Raw genomic sequence first — 26,118 nt, 5'->3', positions numbered from 1 at the left:
AGGGGGGTGGAATGTAGGGGAAAGTGAGAGTTTAGGAAGTAGGCGAAGGGTGGGAAATTAAGAGAAAGAGAAAAGGGTGGAGAAGTAATAGAGAATTTAGGGTGTGTAGAAAAGAAACTGGGAGAGAGAAAATAGAGTTCGGTAAAGTATGAGTATGAAGGGAAAGTAAGAGCAGGTATAGTAGAAGAAGTAGTGAAAGTGAGAGTGGAACTAGTTGAATGAAGGGTGAGTAGGGAAGGGAAAGTATGGAAAGGATTGATTTGAACGACTTAATTAAAGTTTAAATAGGTTAGAAGAGACTGTTTTGCAAGCTTCAGCAATATTTTATTGAAGAGATCATCAATCAATTTTAATCGAGGTGTTTGTAATCTTTTGCTGAAAGATTGGTAGCTGTTTCCACATGTTGAAACTCGAGTTATAAAAATACGTTACCTGCATCTTGGCGGTGACAAGGTCAGCGATGTGACGTCTGTCTTCTTCTTGAGAGTCTCCCATTAACGAGAGTGCGCTGTCGTTAACTTCAATGATGTACTCTTTTCCGTCCTTACCAACCAGGAGTTCGATTGCACAGATATCTAAACCACCGAAAAGTTGAGCCACGTGATCGACCCACGCACGATGTCTTTCTGTTACAGCCAGTTGTTCCAGCATAGCAGATCCAGTATTAGATTTCCAATTTCCACTGATGCTCTTGCGCCTAAAATAGAAATCCATTTTATCGTGGGACTTTATTTTTAAAAAATAATTGATTTTAGGGGGCGGTTGGTGGCTAGAGTCCAAAGGTTTTCCCAGCTTTAAAATGTGATGAATCGACATGCATTAGTGATAGTATGATCTTTTTTAAATTTTCAGCTATAGATTTTGTTTTATGTCTGATGGTAACTGGGTCTTTGAACTTGAAGTCTTGAAGGTGTCATTGGAGAAATTTTAAATATTGAAAGATGCTTCTGTTCTTTTGGCACGTACATGAATGCTTTGTAGTTGTTTCCAATCTTCTGGACATGAACGTCGTACTTGGTGTCAATGTACGGTTCGGAAGTACAATAGGCATTCGTCATGGCTGCTAATGAAGCAAGGTCTAGAAATTCCTGACTTGTCTCTGCTCGAGCTTTTCCAACACCGCCATGAGCATGTCCCAGCTTTACTACTGCCGGATATCGACTCGCATTGATCTGTAAATAAAAATTAAATTTGGATTTAATAGGGCAAGAGAACCTAATCCAGCGCAAGGATTCAAATTCGGATCACTACTGTTTTTGTTGTAAATTTCATATAATTGAAAAATCGAAATTTGTAGAATTTTTAGTTAAACTAAGAAGTGAAAATTCGAATGTAAATTGTGCCAAGTTAGGTGTTATCGCAGCGAGTGACACATATTTTAATATTTCAGTGACTATTTGTTTCTTAATATCAGACTTTTATGAAAAGTTCACAATAGCATGAGTGAAGCATGAATTGAATTGCAGACTAAAGATTGATAAAATATGAAAATATAAGATATTTATTTTTTATTTACAATAAACTAATTAACATTTTATTCTTTCTTAGGATTTATTAATATATTCTAATCTAAATCAGATACATTATTTTTCTTATTTTTTGGTTTAACATTATTTTTGAACATTCTATTCTTATATATTATTATGTTTTATATTTTATGGCTTATTTTGTCCTGCAGTTCTATTTGAATGAATTTTAAGTGCTTTAATAATATCACTATTGATATTTTGAATTCAAAAATATTCAAAAGAATTGGTTAAAATGTATAAAAATTCCAGGTAAATTGTAACGAATTCAGGATAAATTTAAAAGCAAGAAACAATAAATAATTCATTTGATTCAAGTAAATTTAGAGTAATTTGATATAAGTCATGCAAATTCAAACAAATTGATAAATTTCAAAATATCTAAAATATTCAACTCAATGCAGTAAAATTGAATTAAATTTGAGTAAAAATAAGTGAATTAATAAACATTTTTTTAAGAATTCAGCTTTTAGATAAAAAATTGAGAAAATCTCAAAGAATACAAATTTTTTCTTCTGAATTCAGGATAAATGAATACGAATTCAGGGTATATTCGAAACGAATTTAAATAATTGAGCTGAAAAAAATGGTTAAATCTAAAATATTCCATCGAATTGAGTAAAATGGGAGTGAACAGTTTTTTAGCTAAATTGAACAGAATTGAGTTGAAATTACAAAAAAAGAAATAAAACAACGAGTTAAATAAAATTCGAGTGAATTTTGAGAAATTTAAGCGAAATGAAAAGAGTTCGATCAAATTCATAATATGTTAAAGTGAATTGAAAAAAATTCAACTAAATTAAAAACAAGTTAATTCCAGAGAATTAAAAAAATTTCAAAGAATTAAGCCCAAATTATAAAAATCATAAGAGTTCTACAGAATTCAATTTTTCAAAAGTTAAGAATAATTTAATAAAAATGCAGGGTAAATTCGAAATTAATTTAATGTAGAGACATTTAAGGGAAATAAGAGTAGTTGAATAAAAAAAAATGTTAATGTGAATTAAAAAATATCAACTGAATTAAAAACAAATTAAAAATAATAAAAAATTCTATTGTGTTTTCGCGTACGGATTAAATTGAGGAAAATTCAAGAAAAGTCAAAAGAATGAGATAAATGGTCTGAGAACTCAAGGTGAATTTAAAAGACTTTATGGTGAATGAAAAAATTCATTGAATTGAGTAGAATCGAGTGAATTTAAAAGAATCCATATGGCTTAAAAAGTAGGATAAATAGAAAAATGCAAGATAATTTCTAAGAATTCAAAATAATTTAAAAATATTAAGGATAAATTAATGATAATTCAGTGGGAAATCCAAATTATTTGAAGCTAATTTAAAAAGTTCAAAATAATCAATTGACTTCAGTAAGAGTGGAATGGATTTAGAAAAATTTAAGGGAATTCATGAATATTCGATTCCATTAACACTAAATTAAGATAAGTTGAAAATAATTCAATTGAGAAGAACAACATTGCTTAAATAAAAAAAAATCAATTGAATTCAAACAAATGGGAATAAGTAGTATTAGTGAATAAGAATCTGATAAAATTTATAATAATTGAAGGCGAATTAAAAATAATTCAAAATGAATTCAAAGAAAGAAAATAAAATTAAGAAATTCTTGGATTCTCTGTTTTAGTTTATTGAAACAAGTGTGCTTATAAAAAATGAACTTTTTATCTTAAAAAGTGACTATAGTGATTTTATCCCAAACAGTGATGTGATAATTTCTCATTAGATGCCCAATGACAATTCTTGGTTTCTCAAACAAATTTTGTAAACGAATATAAAATTGAGAATTTTTTGGAAGATATAATGAATTTTTTCAACAGACTCAACCAATAATGAATTGATAATGAACCACTGCTATGATTCTGTACTGGTCAATGACCATGGTTTACTTTATAAAAAGTTTTATAAAAAATTTGACAACCGGTTACTTCGGTTTATACATGTTTTTTTTTTAAGAACACTGTCCAAAAATGACTGGACAATAAACCTGTGTTAAATGATTCCTTGCCAGCAGAGAGCTATTATTTTTTTTAACAATCATGGTTCCGCTGAAATGACTTCAACCCAAAGGTGCAAAAAACTTTTTTCTCGAAAACGAAGCGAGATATGAAAAAAGTTAAGACAAAAAAAAATTTTCTTAGGAAAATATGTACAAAAAGATCCAGTGAAATATTTTTGAGCTCACTGAGTTGTTATGGAAAACCGGATTTTTTTATTTTTAGAGGTAAAAATTTGTTTTTCGCTGTTTTATACCAAAAAAAAAAATTAAATTTGACTTTGCACTATCTAAATCTGAATTAATAAAAATTTAACTAATGAAATTATTATTAATAAGGATTCTGACAGATAAATAAGTCTTCCTTAATTTCATTGATTAAAATAATAACGCTCGATCGGCAAAACTGAGAAATTATTGTGAATTTATATATTTTTTAATCAATTACAAAATTTCAGTGTTAATTTCTAATTGTTAATTTTCAAATTACAAAAAAAGTTAAATACAGTTTTAAAGGCTTGAGCAATGCAATATTAAAAAAATTAATCAATCATAGGTATTTCAAATAAATAATAATTTACTGTGGGAACATTTAAGAATGAATCCGTTTAAAATTGAATGATTTTTAAATTGAAACATTTGAAATGTAGATTCATAATTAGAGCGTATTTAAAAATAATAAAGATTTAAAATTGAAGCATTGCAAATTTTATGCTTTGAAATTATTGAAAATTAAACTTTGAATTAAATTGTTTGAATCTCGAATAATTTGTTATTTGTAACTAAAATGGTTGAATTTAAAAAAATAAAATTCATAACTTTACAGTTCTTAATTTTCAAAGAGTAATAGTAAAATTATTTAAATTTGAAATTGACTTTTCAACTATAATGATGAATTTTCGATTTAGAAAATTAATTTTCAACCAAACAGTCACAATTTCGACTGAAAACATGAATTTCCAACCATGAATATATGAACATATTTTTAACAAAAAATGGAATAGTTGTATTCTAAGTTTCATAATTAATTTTGAGAAAAAAGCGAATTTTGAAGAAAATAGTTACAGCCTTAATCAAAGAAATTACTTTTTAACTAAATAAGATAACTTTTCAGCCAATAATCCGTCGGAAATTTAAAAAAAGGTAAAAAATTAACAAAATGGTGGCGGTTTTTCTAAAAAAGATTAAAAGTAGATTTTAAAAAAAAAACCCACCCTTACATTGTTTTTAAATTTTGTTTTTAATTTGTACTTTTATAAGGAAGGTATCTTGTACGTTTTATGCTGGCTAAATAACTTTTATGAGAACTTTTATGAGAAAAATTCAAAAATTATATTTTTAGGAAAAAAATTCTCCCAGCCTTAAAAATGGTTTAGCACGCATGCGCTGATAGGATTGCCTTTTTTCTAATAGCAAAAACTTTTCCAAAATATTTGGAAGAATAAAAAAGGTAGAGTATTCCAGAAAATATTTATTTAATTTTTTCAAAATTTTAAGAAAAAAAAAAAGATTTTCTGGAAAACTCTACCTTTTTATTTTTTGCAGATTTAAAAATGTAATTTTTTAATTTTTCTGGTAAAGGCTTTTTCGTATCTGTCATTGTTTGCGAGAAAAAGTGGAAGATTCGATTAAAAAAAAATTCTCCTGGTCACAAATTAAAAAAAAATTACAAAAAATATAAGTATGTTTTTTAAAAACTACTTTTAATTTTTATTGCGAAAGAAGACATTAAACGATATCATCATCAAAAAGAAACTATTAATATCTCAATTAGATCAAAAGTTATAAAGGTTTAAAGAAAAAAAAAATATTTATTTTTAAAAACAAGATACAAAATTTAAATACTCATAACTTCTAAGATAATTTTTTTTTTCAAATCGGAAAAATACGTATCGTCTAATTTCCTATAAAAAATAACATATTTTTTTAAATTATTTAAATAATTGAGCAAAATCTGTACAATATTGTAATTGAAAACTCAATGAATGTCCAGGCAATAAAAATCAGAAACCCAAGAAAGCCACAAAAACAAATAAAAAAGCCAAATTAAACAACAAACATCCACTGCAAAAAATCATTCCCAGAAAATCCATTTTGTGTAGTACTCTGCAGAAGAAATCCAGATTTCGCTGGAATTTCATTGGAATTTGAACGTTTAAACTTGTGTAAGCAGGTGCCCCCCATCCCCTAAAAAATGCTATACCCACGTAAGAGCTGCTGTGTAAATAGTGCGACTATTCCATGGAGTATTCGAGATAGAGTGAATGGACATGAAAGAGGGAACCTTTTAAAAGGAAAGAGTGAGCGAAAATTCTCAAGAACGGAAGGGGGAATTTGAGGGATGGAGGGGAACCCCAAGAGGGAACCATATCACAGGAAGCAAAACTGCCAATTTCGCAAAAGAAGCGAGTGAGTGACGAGAGTCTTTCTATCAACGTGTTTCAAAATCCGCGCCATAAAACGGTTCGTTTGAATTTAAATAAAAATATTAAAAACAATAAAAAGATTTTGTATCAAATAGATGCAAAATTATAAGTGTACTTTCAATATCACAGTAATATGGGTTTTCTTTGCGATTGCCAATCTCGCGTCTATTTTTATCGGTTTGAAATTAATTTATAATAAAAAATACTCTTTTATTTATCGCTCTTTGGGATATAAAATATGGAGTAACTTCTTAGAAAGTTTGATAAGGCATATAGAGGAATTCCCTCTCATTAGTGTCAAAAGTAGATTAAGAGGAATATGAGTCAAGTAATTATGATTCGGATTGATTTATTGTCATTTTGACCGTTACGAGCAAAAGCTGTTAAATTGAACGATTAGAATGTGTTAATCAGTGTGGAAATGTGCTTTGCGCTTTTTTTGTGCTATTAACGATTCATTTAAATGGGATCGCGAAGAGTGTTAATTTTATATGATCGGCTACTTCTTATTAAAAATGGGATGAATAGAGATAATATGATGTATTTTGTTAATTAACTATTACAAAAAGTAAATAAACTGATATATTAAATAATATGATGTTAATTCTTCTACATAACTTAAAGAAAAGATCAATATTAAAAACAATATTAATTTGAGAGCAGTAGACAAAAAAGAATTAACAAAAAATTATTTAATTATTTCTGCTCAAAATCCGCAACATGAAAAAATATCTGATATATTCTTTAATGGGAAATTAATAAAAATATAATCGTTCGAAATGAGATAGAATACTAATTTGTAGGAGTGTTTTTCAAATTGTCTTTTGATCAAAAATTGATCGTGGCAGTTAAAAAGTGTGTTTTTCTGTTTAGGAAAATTTGTTGTTGGTTACAGTGGTGTTGTCAGTGATGTTCTAAGTTTGTTTTGCAATCGCATGAAGCATTCTCCAGTACTCAAGGTGAGCACTTGATAAAAATACAAGTATTTTTATATTTATGTTTAACTGATATAAAAAGTAAAATATTTGACATATATCATTTCAAGTTATTTTTCTCGTAACTTAAGAATAGAATCAATATTATAAAAAAATTGATAATAGATCATTTTGGGCAAAAAGGAATTATATCAAATTATTTACTTAAATCTGATCAAACACCATAACTTATAAAAATTTTATATATTCTTCACTCGGAAATTTATTACAATAATCGATCGAAAAAAAAGAGTTTAAGCAATAATTTTTAGGAGTATTTTTCTGATTGGCTTAGGATAAAAAAGTGATTAAGGCTCTTTAACAGTTTTTCTTTTTGTTCAAGAAAACTCGTTGTAAGTGAACTTAGGAATAAAATCATTACTAAAAAAAATTGATACTAGACCATTATACAAAGAGGAATTAACATGCAATTATTTATTTATTATATCTCATCAAAACCCATGACCTAAAAAAATATGATATATTTTTTAATGGGAAATTAATTAAATAATGGATTAAAATGAAAATGAGTTTTAGTAATAATTTTTAGGAATATTTTTCTGATTGGCTTATGATCAAAAAGTGATGAAGACAGCACAAAAAAGTGTTTTTTTTCTGTTTAAGAATATTTTGCAGCACTCAAGGCAAACAGTGAGCACTCAATAACAATAAAAAAGTTTTATGTTTATTCTGCGTTTGAATGACTTTTTTCAATTTTGTTTTTACATCTGCTCATAAAATATCGATTTCTAAGCGAATAGAAAACAGCGTTTAATTTCTCACTGGAGAAATCAGATAATTTTCTGCATTGAATTAGCTGTACTTTTTTAGTTTTATTTATTTAGACTCTGCTAACTTTTTATTATTTGTAATAAGATCTAAAAAAAGAATATTTTTTATAGAAACAAAAGTATAAAAAATTAAAAAATATCTCTGATTTTTTAAGACCAATATGTGGCTATATTTAAGATTCAATCCTGGAATTTAGACAATGAGGTCTTAAATTTATACATTTATTTAAACATTTATCATTTTAGTTGAAAACTTATTTCCAGGGTTGAAAATGCAACTACAACGTTGAAAATTGGTTGTTTTATCGGGTGAAATTTAATTTTTTTAAACTAAAAGTTTAACTTTTTCATTTGTCGTTAAAATTATTTTATTTTATATAATTTTGGCTGAAAATTCTTTTGTTTGGTTAAATTCATCTGTTTTTAATTTAAAATTGAAATATGTTTTTTTAAATATCAACTAAACCATGTTTTGTTGATCATTCATATTTTTTTTTGAAAATTCTACTAGCTATTTCAAATTTTAACTGCCTTCTTAAAATATCATTTATTTAGTTAATGATTCATGATTTCAGTAAAAAAATCATCTCCTTGTTCGAAAATGTAAATATTTTGTTAAAAAATCGTTGTTTTTGTGATTTAAAATTAATTTTTTTCAAGTGAAAATTCAACTATCCTATTTTTTGCTGAAAATTCATTTTTCCGTTAAAAATTGAACTATGTGGTTCAAAGTTCATGTATTATCTTGAAGATTCGTCTTTCTTCTAGAAAATTAATGTTTTTTAGTGGAAAGTTGTTGTTTTTTTTTTGCTAAAAATTATCATTATTTTTTTTGATAAAAATTTAACTGCTTGGTTGAAGATTCATTAATTTTGTTAAAAAATCGTTTTGTTTTGGTATAAAATTATTCTTCGAGACAGAAATGTTTTTTTTTTAAATTTATGTTGGTTTTAAGTTGAACTGCTTCATTAAAAATTAATTTTTTTGGTTAATGATTCCTTATTTTAGTTGAAAATCCATTAATTTGATTGAAAATTTAACTATTTTATTTAAAACTCGTTTTTTTTCTTACTTCAATTACTTGCTTGAAAGTTAAACTGCTTTGTTAAAAATTCATTTTTTTAAATTGTTCCTCATTTTATTGGAAAATTATCCGTTTTGTTAAATATTTTTTTTGTTTGTTAAAAGTTTATCTTTTTTGTTGAAAATTTAACTTTTTGGTGAAATTTCTTGTATTTTGTTAAAAACTTGTCTTTTTTGGTCAAAAATTAATCTTTTGGGTTAAAAATTCATTGACTGCACATTATTTAAATATTTAAATCAGTTAAAATCGACTTTTAATCATTCAATTTTGACTGATTCAAATGTAGAGTGCAAGCGAGGTATTTTTACGATGTGTTTTGACGTTGAGCATAATTGGTCTAAATTTAAGTACCTGTTATCTGAATTTCAGAATTGAGTCTTAAATTCTGACAAGTTGGACTGAATTTAATGAAAAAAATTTTGTAATGTAACAATTTAAAATATCCTTTATACATACTCCGCTTATAAAGGCATTCTAGTTGTTTTTTTATTAATTACTTTTCGATTTTGCTTCAATTTTTTAAACTTTTAATTTCACTGCTGGAAATTGATCCATATTTTTATTATTTAATTGAACTTTTTGCATTAATAAATATTATTATAATTATTCTACTGTGAAATTCTACTAATTGTACTGGATTTGAATTAGCTGAAATTGAATGAAAAACAATTAGAGAATTATATTTATGACAATTTAACTTTTTGGTCGAAAATAATTTTTTTTCTTAAACAATCATATTTTCACGTTAAGAATTCATATTTTTACGTCGAAAATTCCACCTCTTTGTAAATAATTCGTCCGTTTCGATTAAAAATCCAACAACTTTGTGGAAAACGAGTGTCTTTTGTTGAAAATTCGTATTTTTTAGTAGAAAATTCATCTTTTCGTTTGAAAATGAAACTATTCAGGTGAAAATTAATCTTTTTTAGTAGAAAATTCAATTATTTGGTTCGAAGTTTCAATAGTTTGTTAAAAGCGCATATTTTTCTAGATTCACATCTTTGGTCTAAAATTTAATTTTTTTTTTTTGAAGACTTATTCAATATGCATCTCATAGTGTATTCAATATAGTATGTACATTAATTTTATTTAAAAGAATTTATTCCTCCATTATCACCCTATTTTCGTCAAAAATCACATTCTTTTCTATCATAAGAAGGGAAATAGGGGGGGGGGGGGGGCAAAAATAGCCTAAAATTGGTAACGTAACTTATGGACGACTTATTATTCCAATGTTCCTTCATATACTTCTATAAGTCAGATTACGCAAATTTATTTACTTATTTAATTAGTTATAAGTATATGCAGTGGTCTGCGAGACCTCGGGTCATACAGGTCATTCACGCTCGCATTGAAAGCAATTTGAAATAATTGCAAAAGTAATGTGTAAAACCTGTGTAAAATTGCATCAAGTTAAATCTGAAATTAATCAGAGAAATCGAAATTAAAACACTCGCAAATGCGAATAAGATAGGCAGCATGAGAAAATAAATTAAAAATGAAGTGTGGTGTGACTAGTTAAGGAATAAGGTGGACATTTATGGATGACCTCTTATTCCAATGGCTCTTTATATACGTGTTTAAATCAAACAACAAAAAATTTTTTTCTTATTTATTTAGATACAAATATACACAGTGGTCTGTCAGACCTCAGTTCGCACAGCTCATTCACTCTCGTATTAGAAGCAATTCAAGATAATTCGGAAAGTAACACGTGAAACCCGTATAAACGTCCATCAACTTAAATCTGAAATCTCTCACAGACCATTCACCCCCGTATTAAAAGCAATTTGAAATAATTGCAAAAGTAACATGTAAAACCTGTGTAAATAACTTCCATCAAGTTAAATCTGAAATCCCTTAAAGAAATCCAAATTGGAATTTCCACATGATGCAAATGAGATAGTCAGCTTGAGAAAAGAGATAAACAATAAGTGGATGTTTACGGACGACCCCTTATTCCAGTGTCTCTTCATATACGTGTATAAGTCAGATAATAACAAACTTTTTTACTTATTTACTTAGAAATAAATTCGTAAATATATGCAGTGGTCTGTGAGATCTCGGATCGCACCGACCATTTACCCTCGTATTAAATGCTATTTGAAATATTGCAATATGTAAAACGTGTGTAAACTTCCATCAAGTGAAATCTGAAATTCCTAAAAGAAAACGAAATTGAAATTTCCACATGATGCAAATGAGATAGTCATCTTGAGAAAAGAGATTGAAAAATGAGGTGTAGAGTGACCAGTTAAGGAATAAGGTGGGCCTGCGGCATCAAAATAATTACAGATCTCAGACCCTCCTCGATTTTCTGTCTCTCATGCATGAGCCTCACATTTCTTTCCTTGAGGGAATAATCTCTTTCGCTTAATATATGGATACTGCGAATAAGCCGCTGTGAACTCAGCTCATGAGCTCACGTACGCAGCGTGCATGCTCACACGCGTGCGAGCCCCGATGGTGGCCGGCCCGGAATATAATAGCGGTAATGCGATGGAACTGGGGCAGTCTTGCTTTGACGCGCGCCTCAAACGCTTCTACCTGCGTTACCTACCTATTTCAATTTATCGATATCGGTGTCGATATCGATTTCATTTGATTTATTAAACAGATTTTATATCTCGCCCATTTTCTTCTCAACTTCAGTGTCTGTGTATGTGATTTTTAAAATACTTTTTATTTTAAAAGAAGTGCACTTTATTGGGAATCAGTGAAAGGATTCTTGGGAAAGGTCAGTTATTACACGTCTCCTCGGTTTTCATTTTTATTAAATTTTGTTTTTAATTTTTTGTGAACGTATACGATTCAGCATCGCCTTTTCATTTTTAATATGAGTATATTATTTATAGAAACTAGCAAAATGATACGCGTCCGATTAGATTCTTATTTATAGTCCAGTTCGAAATATAAAATATTTACTTTGAAGAGTTTCCCAATTTTTTCTTTTTCCGCAGAAAATTCCAAAATTGTACATCGATATTCAAAACATATCAAATATCTATAATTAAAAATAAGAAAAAGATTAATTTACTTTTAATTTTAAAACTTTTAATTAAAAGACTTCAATCTCTGTCAATTAAAATTTCAAATTCTTGAAATTGAACCATTTACTAAGGGAACGTTAATGACTTTTTTTTATCATTTTTTATAATTTTCGAAACTTAAGACCCCTTATTGTAAGGATTCGTAAGATTTGTATTACCCCCCCCCCCCTATATTATTACATAAGATTTAATATTTTTTACTTAATATATAAAAAAGTGCATGTATACAATACTTTTAATCCCCCCCCCTTGTCACCCTGATAGTGTGCCCGGAAAATGCAAAAAAGCAGTTTTCTATCCAATTTATGCTGAAGCCGCGTATTTTTAAGAATTATTTTAAAATTAATTACTTTTTGTCGATAAAGGACAAGTTTTAAAGTATTTTTAAAAATAATTTTGAGTCGTTTAAACAATAATTATTTATTTGAAGAATTTGTGTCCTAAATGCCGTAAAAAGTTATTATCCCTATGGATAATAAATGATATCAACCTGATGAATGTCAAGATTAGTATTTTTTGTATAACATATTTTATATTTATTTAATAAATTTTTTCTATTAATCGTAATAAGTTATACTTTTCTTAATTTTTTTATTTAATAATATCGGTATTGATAACTTAAAACATATAGAATTTAAATGATAAGTTCATTAGTTGATAAAAATAATTAATTCAATATAACAAAAATTAATTGGATAAATTAATCATTCAATAAAAATGATTTACTTACTAAAAATGATTAATTTTTCATATTTTACTAATTTTAGTTTAATCTTTAATGTAATTTTAGAAGTTGAAGTCTTTTTTATTCAAGCATCTGTGTTTTCTACTTTAAGATCACTATATTAAATAGAAAGTAATTAATGAATGAAAATATATTTTTTTACAATTTAAATGTTATAAAATGTTAAATTTTATTCAAAAAACCTAAACAAGTTATTTTATAATCATTTTAATGACCCTGTCTTTTATTTATAATATAAACCAATATTAAAAATAAATATATATCTTTATTTTTTAAGAATATTTTGGTAATTATTTGAACGATTTTTATTTGTTTAAACAATTGTTTTCTCTGTAAAGCGTTAAAAGTTATTTTCTGGTATTGATTAAATAATTAAGAGATGTTAAGAGTACCATTTTTTTATTTATGATACTTCGTAAATATTTAAAGAATTAAAATTCATACAGTTTTTTCTCTTAAAGTTCACAAAATTCCTTAATATCTTTTAAACGGTCTCGAATTATTCCTAAAAATGGTTTTTTATTATTCACTCAAAATTAAAAAAGAATGAAGAATCACATTTCATATTTGGATTTAAGTTTTTGCGATTTTTTATTATTGTTGAAATTGTTGAAAAAGTTGTATCTTTGTATCTTGTATCTTTAGAAATGTATCTTTAGAAAATATTAAAATTTTTTCTAAAATTTTAAAAAACAAATTACCTTCAAACCTTCCAAATTCTTTTTTGATTATTTTGAAAATGTATTTTTATTTATTTTTTCAAATCTTTTGAAATATTCTTTTAAAATAAATGTTTTAAATTAAAAAATAATTTAAATTTTTCTCAGAAAACTTAAGACAATTTTTGAATTCTCTCGAAACCCTCAAAAATTCTTGAAAAGCCTATTAATGTTTTGTTCGACGTTTTCAAAAATCTACATTTTGTTTTAAATAAAATTATGTCGGAAACTTTGAAAAATTTCTAAATATCTCTTAAAGTTATTCGAATTTTTAAGAATACAATTTTTTAATCTTGCAAAATTGAACATTTTTGCTTTGAAATCTTCTATATTCTTATCCGAAATTTTAGGAAATCATTTAAAATCTTTGTTAATACTTTCTTTAAATTAATGAAAAAAAGGATTAATGAATTTCATAATTGAATTTTTCTTATGTCTTTAAATGTGCGAAAAAGTTTAGAATTTATAGTCTGGTAGAAGAATGTTGAAAACAGAATTATTTCCCAACATGAACGAAAAATTAAAATTTTCTCTTTTATCAATAATGTTGAGAAACATTCAGAAATAATTTTTATCTTTAAATATAATTGCTTATTTGGAAATATTTATTTACTTAATAAATTCTGAAGTAGATTCTCAATCTTTATTGATAGGTAAATACGTACAATCTCATTTAATATGGTCAAAACATGTGGGCAAAACTTTAAGAACAAATTATTGTTGCCTTCCTTATTAAAGAATCATTTCCAATTTTTTAAATTTCTCCCTTAGAAATAAATGTTTAGAATTAAAATTCTTTATTTGAAAATTTTGATTTGAAAAATTTAAGAAAATTCAAAAGAACTAACTAAACACAGGATAAGAATTAAATGTCACACTGAGAGAAAACAAATTTCAAACCAAACCCGCTTTGATAAGTTAACTGAAATGTACAGCCAAAAATCGTATTTTGTTATAAATAATTAATTAGTAACAGAGTTTCTTTGTCATTTATGTAACTTTTTAAAATTTTTAATTATCAATGATTGTTTAAGAGGAAGTTTTAATATTCAGTTTGAAGGTTTTTCCTCCATCCTTCTACTCTTATTAAATTCTGGTACATTCTACTAAAGGATATTGCGAATGGAAGGGGACTTTATGTTTTACAATTGATAATTTCCGCCCTAGACTTAAACCATTGCATCGAAATCAGACTTTGGTTAAAGTTTCTTTTAAGTTATTACAACTTAGAATTTAGGATACATTAACATTTTAGCCGTAGATTGTTAGTTTCATTAGGAAAGTTATAGCTGAGAATACTATAGGCTTAGGAATTACATACTCCCCTAAATATGCAATTGACAATGTAATATAACAAATTTATTTTGTGAATTTGATAATAAATGTAGTCGACTACTCTTTTAACTATAATTAGAAGCCATGCGACAAATAGTAGACTCCAAGTCTACTATAAATCTCTTAAGACTAAACACCATGATGTAATTTCATGATTAACTCACTTGGTTCTTAATTCAGGCTAAGCTGATTCATTATGCAGATTTAAGGCTGAACACCTCAGAGATAAATTTGCCTTTAAATTATTGGTATCAAGGAATTAGACGCATTTTTTTGAAAGTGATTTTAATTTAGATCGTGCTTTGAATCTGTTCCGTGCTTCATCTGGATGAAATTTTCTAATTACAAGAGTCAATTCATGTTATATGTAGCAGAGATAAAGTTGCGATTAACTTAATTTTTTATTATAGAATTTGATAGTATTATAGTTGTTTTCATCGGATTTATTCAGGGAAATTATTTATTTGTGACGGGATCCTCCGAAAGACTGAAAAAACAAACAAAAAAAAAGAACAGCGAGTGTCTATTATTAAATCATTAGTGACGCAAAAAAATTCCATTCAAATCCATATATTTTAGTGCTATCTATAAAATATTTTCCTTTCCATTAACAAAGTTTATTATTGACATGAGTTCATTAACAATTTCTTGATCTCATAACATCATTTTTGTTTGGCAAAATGCCTTTGATTTTGCATTCCGTAATTTTTTTAACGTTTTTTCGGTTCACAGAAAAAACTAAGAATAAAATTTGTTGCAGGAAATTTTTTAGAGCGATAAAGTTTTGCTTAGCTAACTTCGCGTCATTCAAAAAACATGTGTTTGTCATGGAAAAACCCAAGAAATTTTAACCGATATTTGTGTAAAGTTTATAATGTGAAGTTAATTTGAAGTTAAAATGAAGTTTTCTTCAGGAAAATAAAATGTTTTTGTTTTCGAAAATGATAAAATGTTATTCGGATGAAGTACGGCATACTAATTTTAGGGTGGTCGTAGGTCAGGGCAAACCTGTAAATCAGGGAAAAGTTACGGAATTTCTTTAAGGGGCATTTTAAATAACTATCACGGATAATACATTAAATATTTTTTTAAAAATCGTTTTATCATGTTTATAAAAGTTTCTATGTTAAAAATGTTACAAAATTAAGAATCAGGTCGTCGAACAATAATGGCGAGGAAAATAAAAAATTTCTCAGGGAAAAATTAAGGACTTTTAAACATAATATTCTTGTCAGAAAAAATTCATTTCTTGTGTTAGAAATTTCTTCTTTTGTTTTTGTGTAAAAATACAACTATTTAGATGAAAGTTAATATTCTTTCGTTGAAGATTTAAATAGTTTGTTTGAAAATTCGTCTTTTTTGGATGAATGCAACTGTTTTGAAAATTTTGTTTAAAACTATTTTTCGATGAAAATCAATCTTATTTAGTTCCTATTTCTTTTTTCTTCTGATACAAAATGCAACTGTTTGGTGAAAAATGAAATTTATTATTTTGAAAATACAATTGACTTATAAAACGTTTAACTTTTGGTTTGAAATTTCACATTTTTATTTCAGAATTGGACTATTTTATTAAGAATTATGTTTTTTTTTAATCAAAAATTTTTGACTGAAAATTTGAATTTTTCATTTTTGGTTAAATATTAATCTTTTCGAGTTAAAAATTCAATTGTTTGTTTGAAAATTAATTTAATTTGTTGTAAAGTCGTTTTTTTTTGGTACAAAAATAATCTTCTTATTTGAAAATTCGTCTATCTGGTTTTAAAATTAGTATATTTTGATAGAAATTTAATATCTTTTTATTAAAAATGCAACCATTACATTGTTTGTTGGGAATTTATCTTTGGTGGTTGAAAATATAAATAATTAGTTAACAACTTCACTATTTGATTGTAAATAAATGCACATGTTTAGTTAGAAATTTGTTTTGTTGACAAAAAATTCTACTAGGATTTGGTTAAAAGTTTAACTATTTCATTAAAAATTAAACTACTTGTTTAAAATTTTACTTTTTTTTCATTGAACGTGAATCTTTCTTCATTAAATATCCGACCATATGGTTGAAAATTCAATTGTTTGTTTAAAAGTTCAACTATCTTGTTAAAAATTAATCTGTTTTGCTGTAAAGTTCAACTACTTGGTGAAAATGAAACTGTTTGTTAAAAGTTCAAGTATTTGGTTATAAATACAACTGTTTGTTCATAAATTTATGTTATTAAAAATTCAACTATTTAGTTAAAAATTAATCTTTTGGCTTAGCATTTCAACTATTTGATTGAAAATGCAACTGTTTTGTTGAAAATCTAATTATTATTTTGAATATTGAACTATTTTGTGAAAGAGTAATCTCTTTTAGTTAAAAATGCAACCCTTTTCGACAAAATTCGTTCATTTAGTAACAAATTTTTATGGTAGAGAAGCAATCTTTTTTGGTTAAAACAAATAAATAAATCAAAATTTGTAAAATTTTAATCTAAAAATTATTTCATTCCCTTGTAAAATATTCTATCTTGAAAATGTTAAAAGCTTGAAATGCTGGTCTTCTAATTATATTAATAGTCCGAAAAAAAGTGTAGTCACACAAAAATCAGGGTTAAGTCAGAGAATGTGGAAAATGCATTTTTTACCCATCCTGCGATCAGTAAATATTATTTTATTTAAATAAATTTCTTCTCATCTGGCTATAAGTGATTAATTACTGAGTGGAAGCTTCTAATGTGCCCCCTAAGGGTTTACATTTTTCTTACACCTTCTCTATTCCTTTACACACCCTCCACACACTTATTTGGTGGTGGAAGGGGGACCTACAGTTTAAGGTGGGTTCCGAACCACCAAGAGCAACAGCCTTAAGTACTTAGAGAAAAACCTTTTTCTCTAGAGGTACCGGTCCCACGACTCTCCGGAGATGAACAACTCCCTTGCTAGGCTAGTGTTCACCGCATGGGCCACCGAGACTCTTCCAGAGTGCGAGACGGGAATCGAACCCGCAAGCCGAAGGAGTGGGTCCAAAGCCTACGCTTTAGCCCCCACGACCATCGTCCCTATAAGTGATTAATTTGAACATTTCATTGAAATTAGAAATGAATAGTGCTTGTGGTATGACCCTTTGAGGAAAGGGATTAATTTCTTTTGGATTTACCTGCAGTGGGCGGAGTACATTATGCAGCATTGTGAATCGGCGTAACTCTGACCTTGACCCTGAAGTCCCTATAGGTTCCTCACATTCCAATGTAACGCAACAAGCGATGGAGTAACTATACACGTATAAACATACATATATGCATATATATACATATTCATTCATATATATATATATATATATATATATAATATTTATATGCATATGCATATGCTATACATGGTTATTCGACTCAATAAGAATAATCTTATGCCAGGGACTCGTGGTTGATATATTGCTTTAATCAACCCTAATGATGATGATAATTGTAATTTAAATCATAAAAACATAATTTATTTCTAATCTCGTGAATGGCTATTTTAATTGCAGATTAAATAGTCTATTCTTCATTCCTAATGGACTGGAATGTGCCGACTTTACGTTTGAGTCAAAAAATAGCACAATTTTAAGTGGTGAGATTTTTTTTTTGGAAAATTGAGGTTCATACTGAATTTTCAAAAATTTCAAATTGAAATTCGTTATCTTAGCTTTAACTGCCTAAAATCATCTGAAATCAGGGAAAATAGTGTTAGTTCTTCACAAAAGAAATTTATTTCAAATCTCCTTATATTTATATCCGAAATTGCTTTTTTTGTTCTATTGGTCCGTGAATAAATTACGTAAATTGTTGTGTGTGTGAGGGGGAGGGGGGTTCAACCATTTTTCTATACTACGTATGCAAGATATTTTGAAATTTGAAAAGTATGAAAAATGAAATTCAATATTTGTTTAAACTATTATTCTTCAGTCTATAGGTGATCAAAATTCCTATTTATCGTTGGGTCTTTACCCCTTTTTTGTTTTTCCAGATTTGAAAATTCAAATTGAAAGTTCATTTTTTTGGTTAAAACTTCGCTGAAAATTCAATAATTTGGTTGAAAATGCACGTACTTTGTTAAAAGTTCGAATTTATTGGTAAAATGTTTATTTGAAAATCTAACTATTTGTTTAGAAATTTCTTTATTCTGTTGAAAATTGGTCCATTTTGGTAAGAAATCAGTTTTTTTAGTAGAAATGTAACTGTTTGCAATTAATTACGATTTAGTGTAGAATCCAAGTTCTTAGTTGAAAATTCGCCTTTTTGGTCACATTTAACTGGTTTCAATAAAAAATAAAAAATTTTTGGTAGAAATATCAACCATTAAATTTTTCGTTGAAAATTAATCTTTTTGGTAAAATTTTTTTAGTGGAAAATTCATCTCTTTGGTGAAAAATTGAACTACTTTGATGAAAATTAGCTTTTTTTAACATTAATTTTTTTAACTCAACATTTAGTTAGTTGGTTAAATGTTCAACTGTTTGTTTGCAAATTAATCTTTTTTGTAGAAAATTAGTTTTTTTATTAAAACTTTTTAAATGAAAATTTAACTATTCCATTTTTTGTTAATAATATATTATTTTTAGTTTTTAAATTTTTGTTTTAATCTCCTTGGTTGAAAACTCAACTAACTGGTTAAAAATTAATGTGTTTTGTTGAAAATTCTTCTTTTTCGAGAGAAAATTATTATTTTCGGTTAAAAATTCAATTTATTTGTTAAAAAATTATGTGTTTTTTCAATTCTTCTATTTGATTGAAAATTAATCTTTTGGGTTGAAAATGGAACTTTCTTGATAAAAATTCGCCTTTTTCATTTGAAAATTCATCTCTTTTTTGTAGTAATTTCATATTTTTTTGGTTTAATTCAATATTTTTTTCTTAGAATTAAATTATTTCCTTTGTTGAAACATCAACTATTACATTTTTTGTTTAGAATTAGTCTTTTTTGGTTGAAAATTCAACTCCGGTTAAATGTTGAACTTCTCTCTTCAAATTTAATTTTTTTTTAATATTCATAATTTTAGTGGAAAATTCATCCATTTGGTTGAAAATTGAACTATTTTAATAAAAAATAGTTTCTTTTTGCTACAAATTATTTATTTTGAATTTTTTTTATTTATTTGAAATTGGTCTGTTTGTCTTGAAGATTGAAAGACTTGGTAAAAAGTTCAAGTTTTTTGTAGAAACAATTTTTTTTTGCTTGAAAATAATTTTGTATTTCATGAAAATTCAAAAATTCCATTTTTGTTTAATAATGAATGTTTTTAGATTCAAAATCTATTTGTTTAAAAATTCAGTTATTTTGTTCAAAAAGCCGCCTTTTTTTTGCAGAAAATTATTCTTCTAGGTTGAAAATTCAACTGATTGGTTAAAAATGTATGTACTCCATTGAAAATTCGTCTTTTTTAGTAGAAAATTATTCTTTTTGGTTTAAAATTGATCTTTTCGGTTGAATATGCAACTCTTTTGTTAATAATTTACCTTTTTGATTTGAAAATTCATCTCTTTTCATAGCAATTTCATTTTTTCGGCTTAATTCAACTTTTTGGTAGAATGTTGAATTACTCTTAGAAATTTTATTTTAAAATTTAGAAATTCAATCTTTGGAAGAAATTTCCTCTTTTTTGGGTCAGTTCAACTGTTTTCTGTATTCTGCATAAAATTATACATAATAGTGGAACCTTCCCTACAGTGAATACTGCAGCCTGCAGTAGATAATCATTAATTTAAAATACTTATATATGAAAAAATTAATTGAATTTAATTAATAGTTAAGACTATAAGTTTTATAAATTACAATTAATTTTTTTCTTTTCTTTTCCCTGTGTATTTCACTTAATTTTTTAAAGTTCCATTTAAAAAGAAGTCATAATCCAAATTTTACAACTTTTTGTCAACGAAAGTTTACTTTTAATTCAAATGAATTGTAAGAAACTAGGAATATTTGAGTATTATTGGAATTAGACGCGTTTTAAAATATAATATTTGTACACAGGATGAAGATGAGACAAAATAAACTATCTTCTTTAAGTCTCACGTTTCTGACCTCTTATAGTATGTATGTAAACAAAAGATAAAGTGCTACTTCAGTAAAGCTCATATCTGACTCCACTCAGAGCATGAGTCTGTATTAGAGTCTCATTATCTGCAACCATTCATATTTACATAATAGTATTAAGCTTAGGAAAACGGTAAAGAAAGTAGTACCTCTAATTTTAAAACAGGAAAATATTTTACTGCTATGGGATAGTAAATAGTATTATGAAACAAACATAAATATGGAGGCACTGATTTATGAGATGAAAAAACACTTGTAATATACTGTTAAATAATATTCTGAACAAAGTTTATTACACAAGGAGCCAACTTCAGTTGCTGATGATAAATCATTTAATTCTGTGTCTACTGTTTCTTCTAGTTCTCCTTTTTAAACATTTTCTCTTTTCCCCCTATTTTCGACAACAATTTCCCCTTTTTTTCATTTTTTTCGCATAAATGTTCACTGAGTTAATACTTAGTACGCTCTAGGTCCCATAGAAAACGGTCCGTTTTTATTATTCCTAGAATTGCAATTCCTCTGGAGGCAGGGCGAGAGGCGGTTGCGACTCTCGCCTCGGAATGCTTTAAAAGGACCGCAGTGCGCAAGTACTCATTCGAGTATATTGCGCAATACGATGCATTCCAATTGGAAATGGTTCAGACGACCCTAAATGTTTATGTTTAGAGAGTACCGATTTAGTAACAAGGCCAGTGCGGGGAATCCCCCGAAACTGTTATAATATGGGACTTGAAGTGTAATTAGTAATTTACCTATTCCAGTTGAAAATTCATCATTGTAATTGCAAACTCATCTCTTTGGTTGAAAGTTGAATACTTTTTTTTAATTGATTTTTTTCAATTTAAAATTCACTCAAATGGGTAAAAGTGGAAATTATTTATTGAGAAATTATTTTAGTGGGTTTCAAAATAAAAAATTATTTTTATTTTTGAAAACATAAAATTACTTTATTTTTAAGGATTATGTAACTGTTCCATTTTTGGCTGAAAATTCATTTTTTGGGGTTAAAAATTCAATTGTTGAGCATTCGTGTATTTTGGACTGAAAATTCGTCCTTTTAGATTGAAGATTCATCTTCTTTTGTTGAAAATTCAACCTTCTTCTAAAAGTTTCAATTATTTTTGAAAAATCATCTTTATAGGCTTAAAATTGAAAAAATTTTAAAATTATTCAACTATTTTGATGAAAATTTAATTATTTTGTTAAAAGTAACCTTTTTTGGTAGAAAATTTGCTTTAGAATTCATATCTTTTGATTAAAAATTCGACTATCTGCTTGAAAATTTTATTATATTGTTGAAAATTCCACGATTTTGTTGAACAGTCATCCTTTTTAGTAAGAAACAAAAAAATGCAACTGTTAGATTAAAAATTAATCTTAGTTGGATGAGGATTCAACTACTTTGTTGAAAAATCAGATTTTCTAGTTAGATCCAACTCTTGTAAATAAAAATGGAATAAACACATAATTAGTTTAAAAAATTAATTTTCAATTAAAAATTTTTTTAACGAAGTACTTCCACTCTTACGCAATTAGTTGAATTTCCATAAAAAAAATATCAATTAAAAAAAAAAACGAATAAACTTTAAGCAAAGATATGAATTTTCTACTACAATATTGAAATTCAATAGTTGGTAGAAGGTTTAATCAATTTGTTAAAAAAAATCATTTTTGTTGTTTAAGGTATAAACGTTAAATAACTTATTACAACAACAAATTATAAATATTATAATTTTAGTCGAAAATTCATCTTCCTGGTTAAAAATTGGATTTTTTTGTTTAAAAATTGGATTTTTTTTGTTTAAAAATTAATTTTTGTTATTGGTTCTTGAATTATGTGTTGAAGATTTATCATTGTAGTTGGAAATTAATCTCTTTGATTGAAAGTTAAATTATTTTTTTAAAAATTGATATTTTTAATTTAAAATTCTACTACTTGGGTAAAAGTGGAACTTTTTGTTTAAAATTTATTTTATTTTTTAATGTAAATTAATTTTTAACTGTGTTCGAAATTTCTTATTTTGTTGTTAAAAATTTGGGAAACATTTTTTTTTTGGCTGAAAAAATCGGCTATTTTTCTCTAACTACGGTTGGAGAATTGCTCATTTTAGTTAAAAATTCATTACTTTTGTTCCAAATTTGATTATTTGATTGAAAATGCAACTATTTTTGATTTCAGATTAATATTTTCTAATTAAAAATTCAACCACTTAGTTAAAAATCCAACTAATTACTTAAAAGTTAAACTATTTGGTCATAAAGGCTGTTGGGTTAGTAACGAATTTCTTTTTGTTGAAATTTTATCTTTTTGGAAAAAGACGCAAATGCTTGGTTAAAAGTTAATCTTGTCTGGTTGAAGATTTAACCATTTTTGTTGTTAAATTTAATTTATATTTTAAATTAATGTTTTTAATAACAAAATTCATCGTATTTTCTGGTAGAAAACTAATGTCCTTTTTTTGAAACTCCTTTTTTAGTTGAAAATTTTATTGTTTGGTTAAAAATATCCTTATTTGCTTTTATATTAAACTATTCGGTTGTTAATGCAACTGCTTGATAAAACATTAATTTTTTTGTTTAAAATTTATCTTTCTTGATTGAAAACAAACTTTTTGCTGTAAATTCATCTTTTTTGATTGAATATTAACTTTGTTGTTGAAACTTCATCTTTATTGATTGAAAGTTAACTTTTCTTTTGAAAATTCATCTTCCTTGTCCCGTTTATAAAAGATTCTATATTGTAAATGTTAATAAATTAAAATGCCGGACTATTTACTAGTACTATTTTTTAAACCTTCAAATTCATCTAATAATGTCTTTGCAAATGTTTGTCCGAAAATATTAATTTTGTACCAAAAAGTACAATTTTTCAACCAAATACTACTTGATTTTCATAACTTTTTGTCCAAGGGTTTACTCGCCAAGAAATTTTAGAATGCTGCGTGGGAGGAATTCTTGGAAATCCCACGTGAGTTTTCATCACGAGCTTGGAAAACTCGGAACTCCCGGCAACCTCAATGAAATCTTAGAAATTTCCACAAGAATTCAATACAGATTGCCGCATTCACAGTTTTAAGATTTCCATATTTCGTAGTGAATGGGCCCATCGTGTTTGTCAACGACCCGAAAACTGAGCTTAATTTGAGCAAAGAAGATAGAAAAAGATTTTCTTTTGAATTCTCTTTTGATTCAAGATGTTCTTTTTCTGAGAAGAAATTCGAGACAGGGTATGATATGGTGTAATTTAACTCTTTTAAATGTAACTCTTTGAAATCTGCTACGTAGTAGGTATACCTTTACGGTACGTTCTTTATTTGCACCTAATAATAGATGAATACGATGTTAAGTTGTGAAAGTTATTTCCGAACGCTGAAAATGACGGAACTAATGTGAATGTGCTTATAGGAAAATGGCAATAAATTCAGAATGCAGACTTCAGAGCCGTCAAAAATAACTCTGCAATCAGGACAGAATTCGAATGAAATCACTGACCAGCACATTTTCTGCTCTTATTTATTTTGAATCCAAATATCAAGATGATTTTATCATCTCGAAGAGTGAACAGTATTCTCTTATTTGCCTACGTTTTATATGCTCCTTATAAATGGTATTCCACAGAGAAAAGGATATATTAAAAAAAGGAGATATTTAACCATAGGACGATTTCTACATCGTAACGTCTATATTTAATGTCCGGATAATAAATTTTATTACTTAGATTGTCGTAACCATCCTTTCTTTTGGGTACATTTTAACCAGGTTGTAAACTCCCTTATTATTTTTGATATCTTAATATTCTGTATATTATATATCATGATAATTAAGTGTGGGATAGCGATATATGTAGATAATATGATGTGTATCTCCCGTTCAGAAATTTCGAAACGGCTCTAGTGGGGCACTAACTAGTTTTCCCTATATCTAGTCGGGTTCTAGTGGGGGGAACTAGTCGGGGCCCCATATAGAACGTAACGGTGAGGCCACGAGGGCTCTATTTGATTTTCTAGTAGGGTTCTACTGGGGGCGGCCCGCCTAAAATTAAATTAAAGAGAAGAGACCCTGTGAGACTCCGACATGATACTGTCACGCTACTGGCAGCCATACTTTTATCCTTTTAAAAAAAAAAAGATATTTAGGCATTCCGCAAGCCCTTCGAAGTTTTACACGGATTTCCCATAAGAAAAGAAAAACTTTTTTGTAAATTTCATTCAGAATCATCATTATTAGGTCCATCGAGTTAAAATTCAACATTTCTCTTCCCAAATAAACATAGAATACTAATCAAAGCTTATTTTTCAAATATCACCCCCATAATTATATTTTATAAGGTCTTGAAAAAATCCCATAAGTGAAAAATTTCTATTTTTTGCGGGTTTTTTAAATAGATATTATTTATGGTACATAAAATACTACTTTCTTGTAATAATTAGATGTTTATATACGTTATTTAAACAATATATGTTTTCAATAATAATATACCCTCAGAACAATGCTCGAAAATTGCAGTTTTTTCAAAATATTTCCACTTTTGATGAACTTGTCAATTATAATGAAATAATAATAAATTTAAGTCAAAAATAATACCTGATTAAACAATTTATTATTATTTTTAATAATATTCTCTTAGAATAATTTTATAAAGTTCAAGATTATCCTGAAATCTTAACCTTTTTTGTCTAATTTTCACTTTGAGTGGTAATAATTAATAAATTTCGGCAAAAATAATTGTTTAAACAATTACTATTATTTATATCTATTTTCGACGATGTTAATGCTGGACAGTTGCGCTTTTTTCTGAAATTTAAAAATTCTTGTCCAATTTTTACTTATGTTAATTAGATTATAAATGAGTTAACGAATATACTTGTTTAAATAATTTATTATTTTTTATAACTATCTACTCTCGGATCATGAATAATACTTGAAAGTTGCAAGTTTTTTTTTTAATTTTTAGCTTTTCTTTGACTTTTTAGTTAAAAGTACATTTAATGTGATCCGTACAGAAAATTTGAAGAATATTTTAAATATCTGTTTCATTTCAGAAAAATATATTTACAATAAAGAAAGAGATTATTAAAAAAATGTCTGTCTATATTTATTATTCTTTTTTTCAAAAAACCATAAACCCATAACAGATAAATTGAGTTTTTCTAGATTTTGGCGCTAATTATGATTGTTTTGTTTGTTTAAACAAAATATAAATTGTTATAAATACTACTTTCTACTGATAATGAGATGCTTATAGAAAGGGTTTAAACAATTATTATTGTTTTTAGCAATTGTATATTAGTATCGAGTTATAATATCTAGGTCGTCCACACATATCTAAATATTATTTCATTTTTAATATCGTACTATTATATTATTTAGTTTTTTTATATTTAATCATGGGTCAATGATCTA

The 26,118-nt window shown here is 26.7% G+C and overlaps 2 protein-coding genes across 4 annotated transcripts in view; one reads left to right on the top strand and one right to left on the bottom strand.

Annotated features, from left to right (window-relative positions):
* The window catches only part of LOC117168719 (synapsin), a 128,679-nt gene that overhangs the window by 10,510 nt on the left and 92,051 nt on the right, over positions 1 to 26,118 (bottom strand). Inside the window, exons 9-10 of the mRNA XM_033354442.1 lie at positions 967 to 1,172; positions 433 to 697 (exon numbers count right to left, since the gene is read on the bottom strand). Coding sequence (XP_033210333.1) covers positions 433 to 697; positions 967 to 1,172 — 471 coding nt within the window. The remainder of the gene's footprint in view (positions 1 to 432; positions 698 to 966; positions 1,173 to 26,118) is intronic.
* The window catches only part of LOC117168717 (metalloproteinase inhibitor 3), a 57,971-nt gene that overhangs the window by 4,266 nt on the left and 27,587 nt on the right, over positions 1 to 26,118 (top strand). The window contains exon 1 of one of the 3 annotated variants that reach the window (XM_033354439.1): positions 11,328 to 11,471. The exons of 1 other annotated variant lie outside the window; for it this stretch is intronic. The gene's annotated coding sequence lies outside the window, so the exon portion shown is untranslated. Of the gene's footprint in view, positions 1 to 11,327; positions 11,550 to 26,118 lie in introns of those variants that run through there. One more of the 3 variants, XM_033354438.1, reaches the window with a different exon arrangement.

This window comes from Belonocnema kinseyi, chromosome 3 (genome assembly GCF_010883055.1).
Source record: "Belonocnema kinseyi isolate 2016_QV_RU_SX_M_011 chromosome 3, B_treatae_v1, whole genome shotgun sequence".
NCBI lineage: Eukaryota > Metazoa > Arthropoda > Insecta > Hymenoptera > Cynipidae > Belonocnema > Belonocnema kinseyi.
The sequence above is the reverse complement of the archived record's forward strand: the minus strand, read 5'-3'. Positions and strand labels throughout refer to the sequence as shown.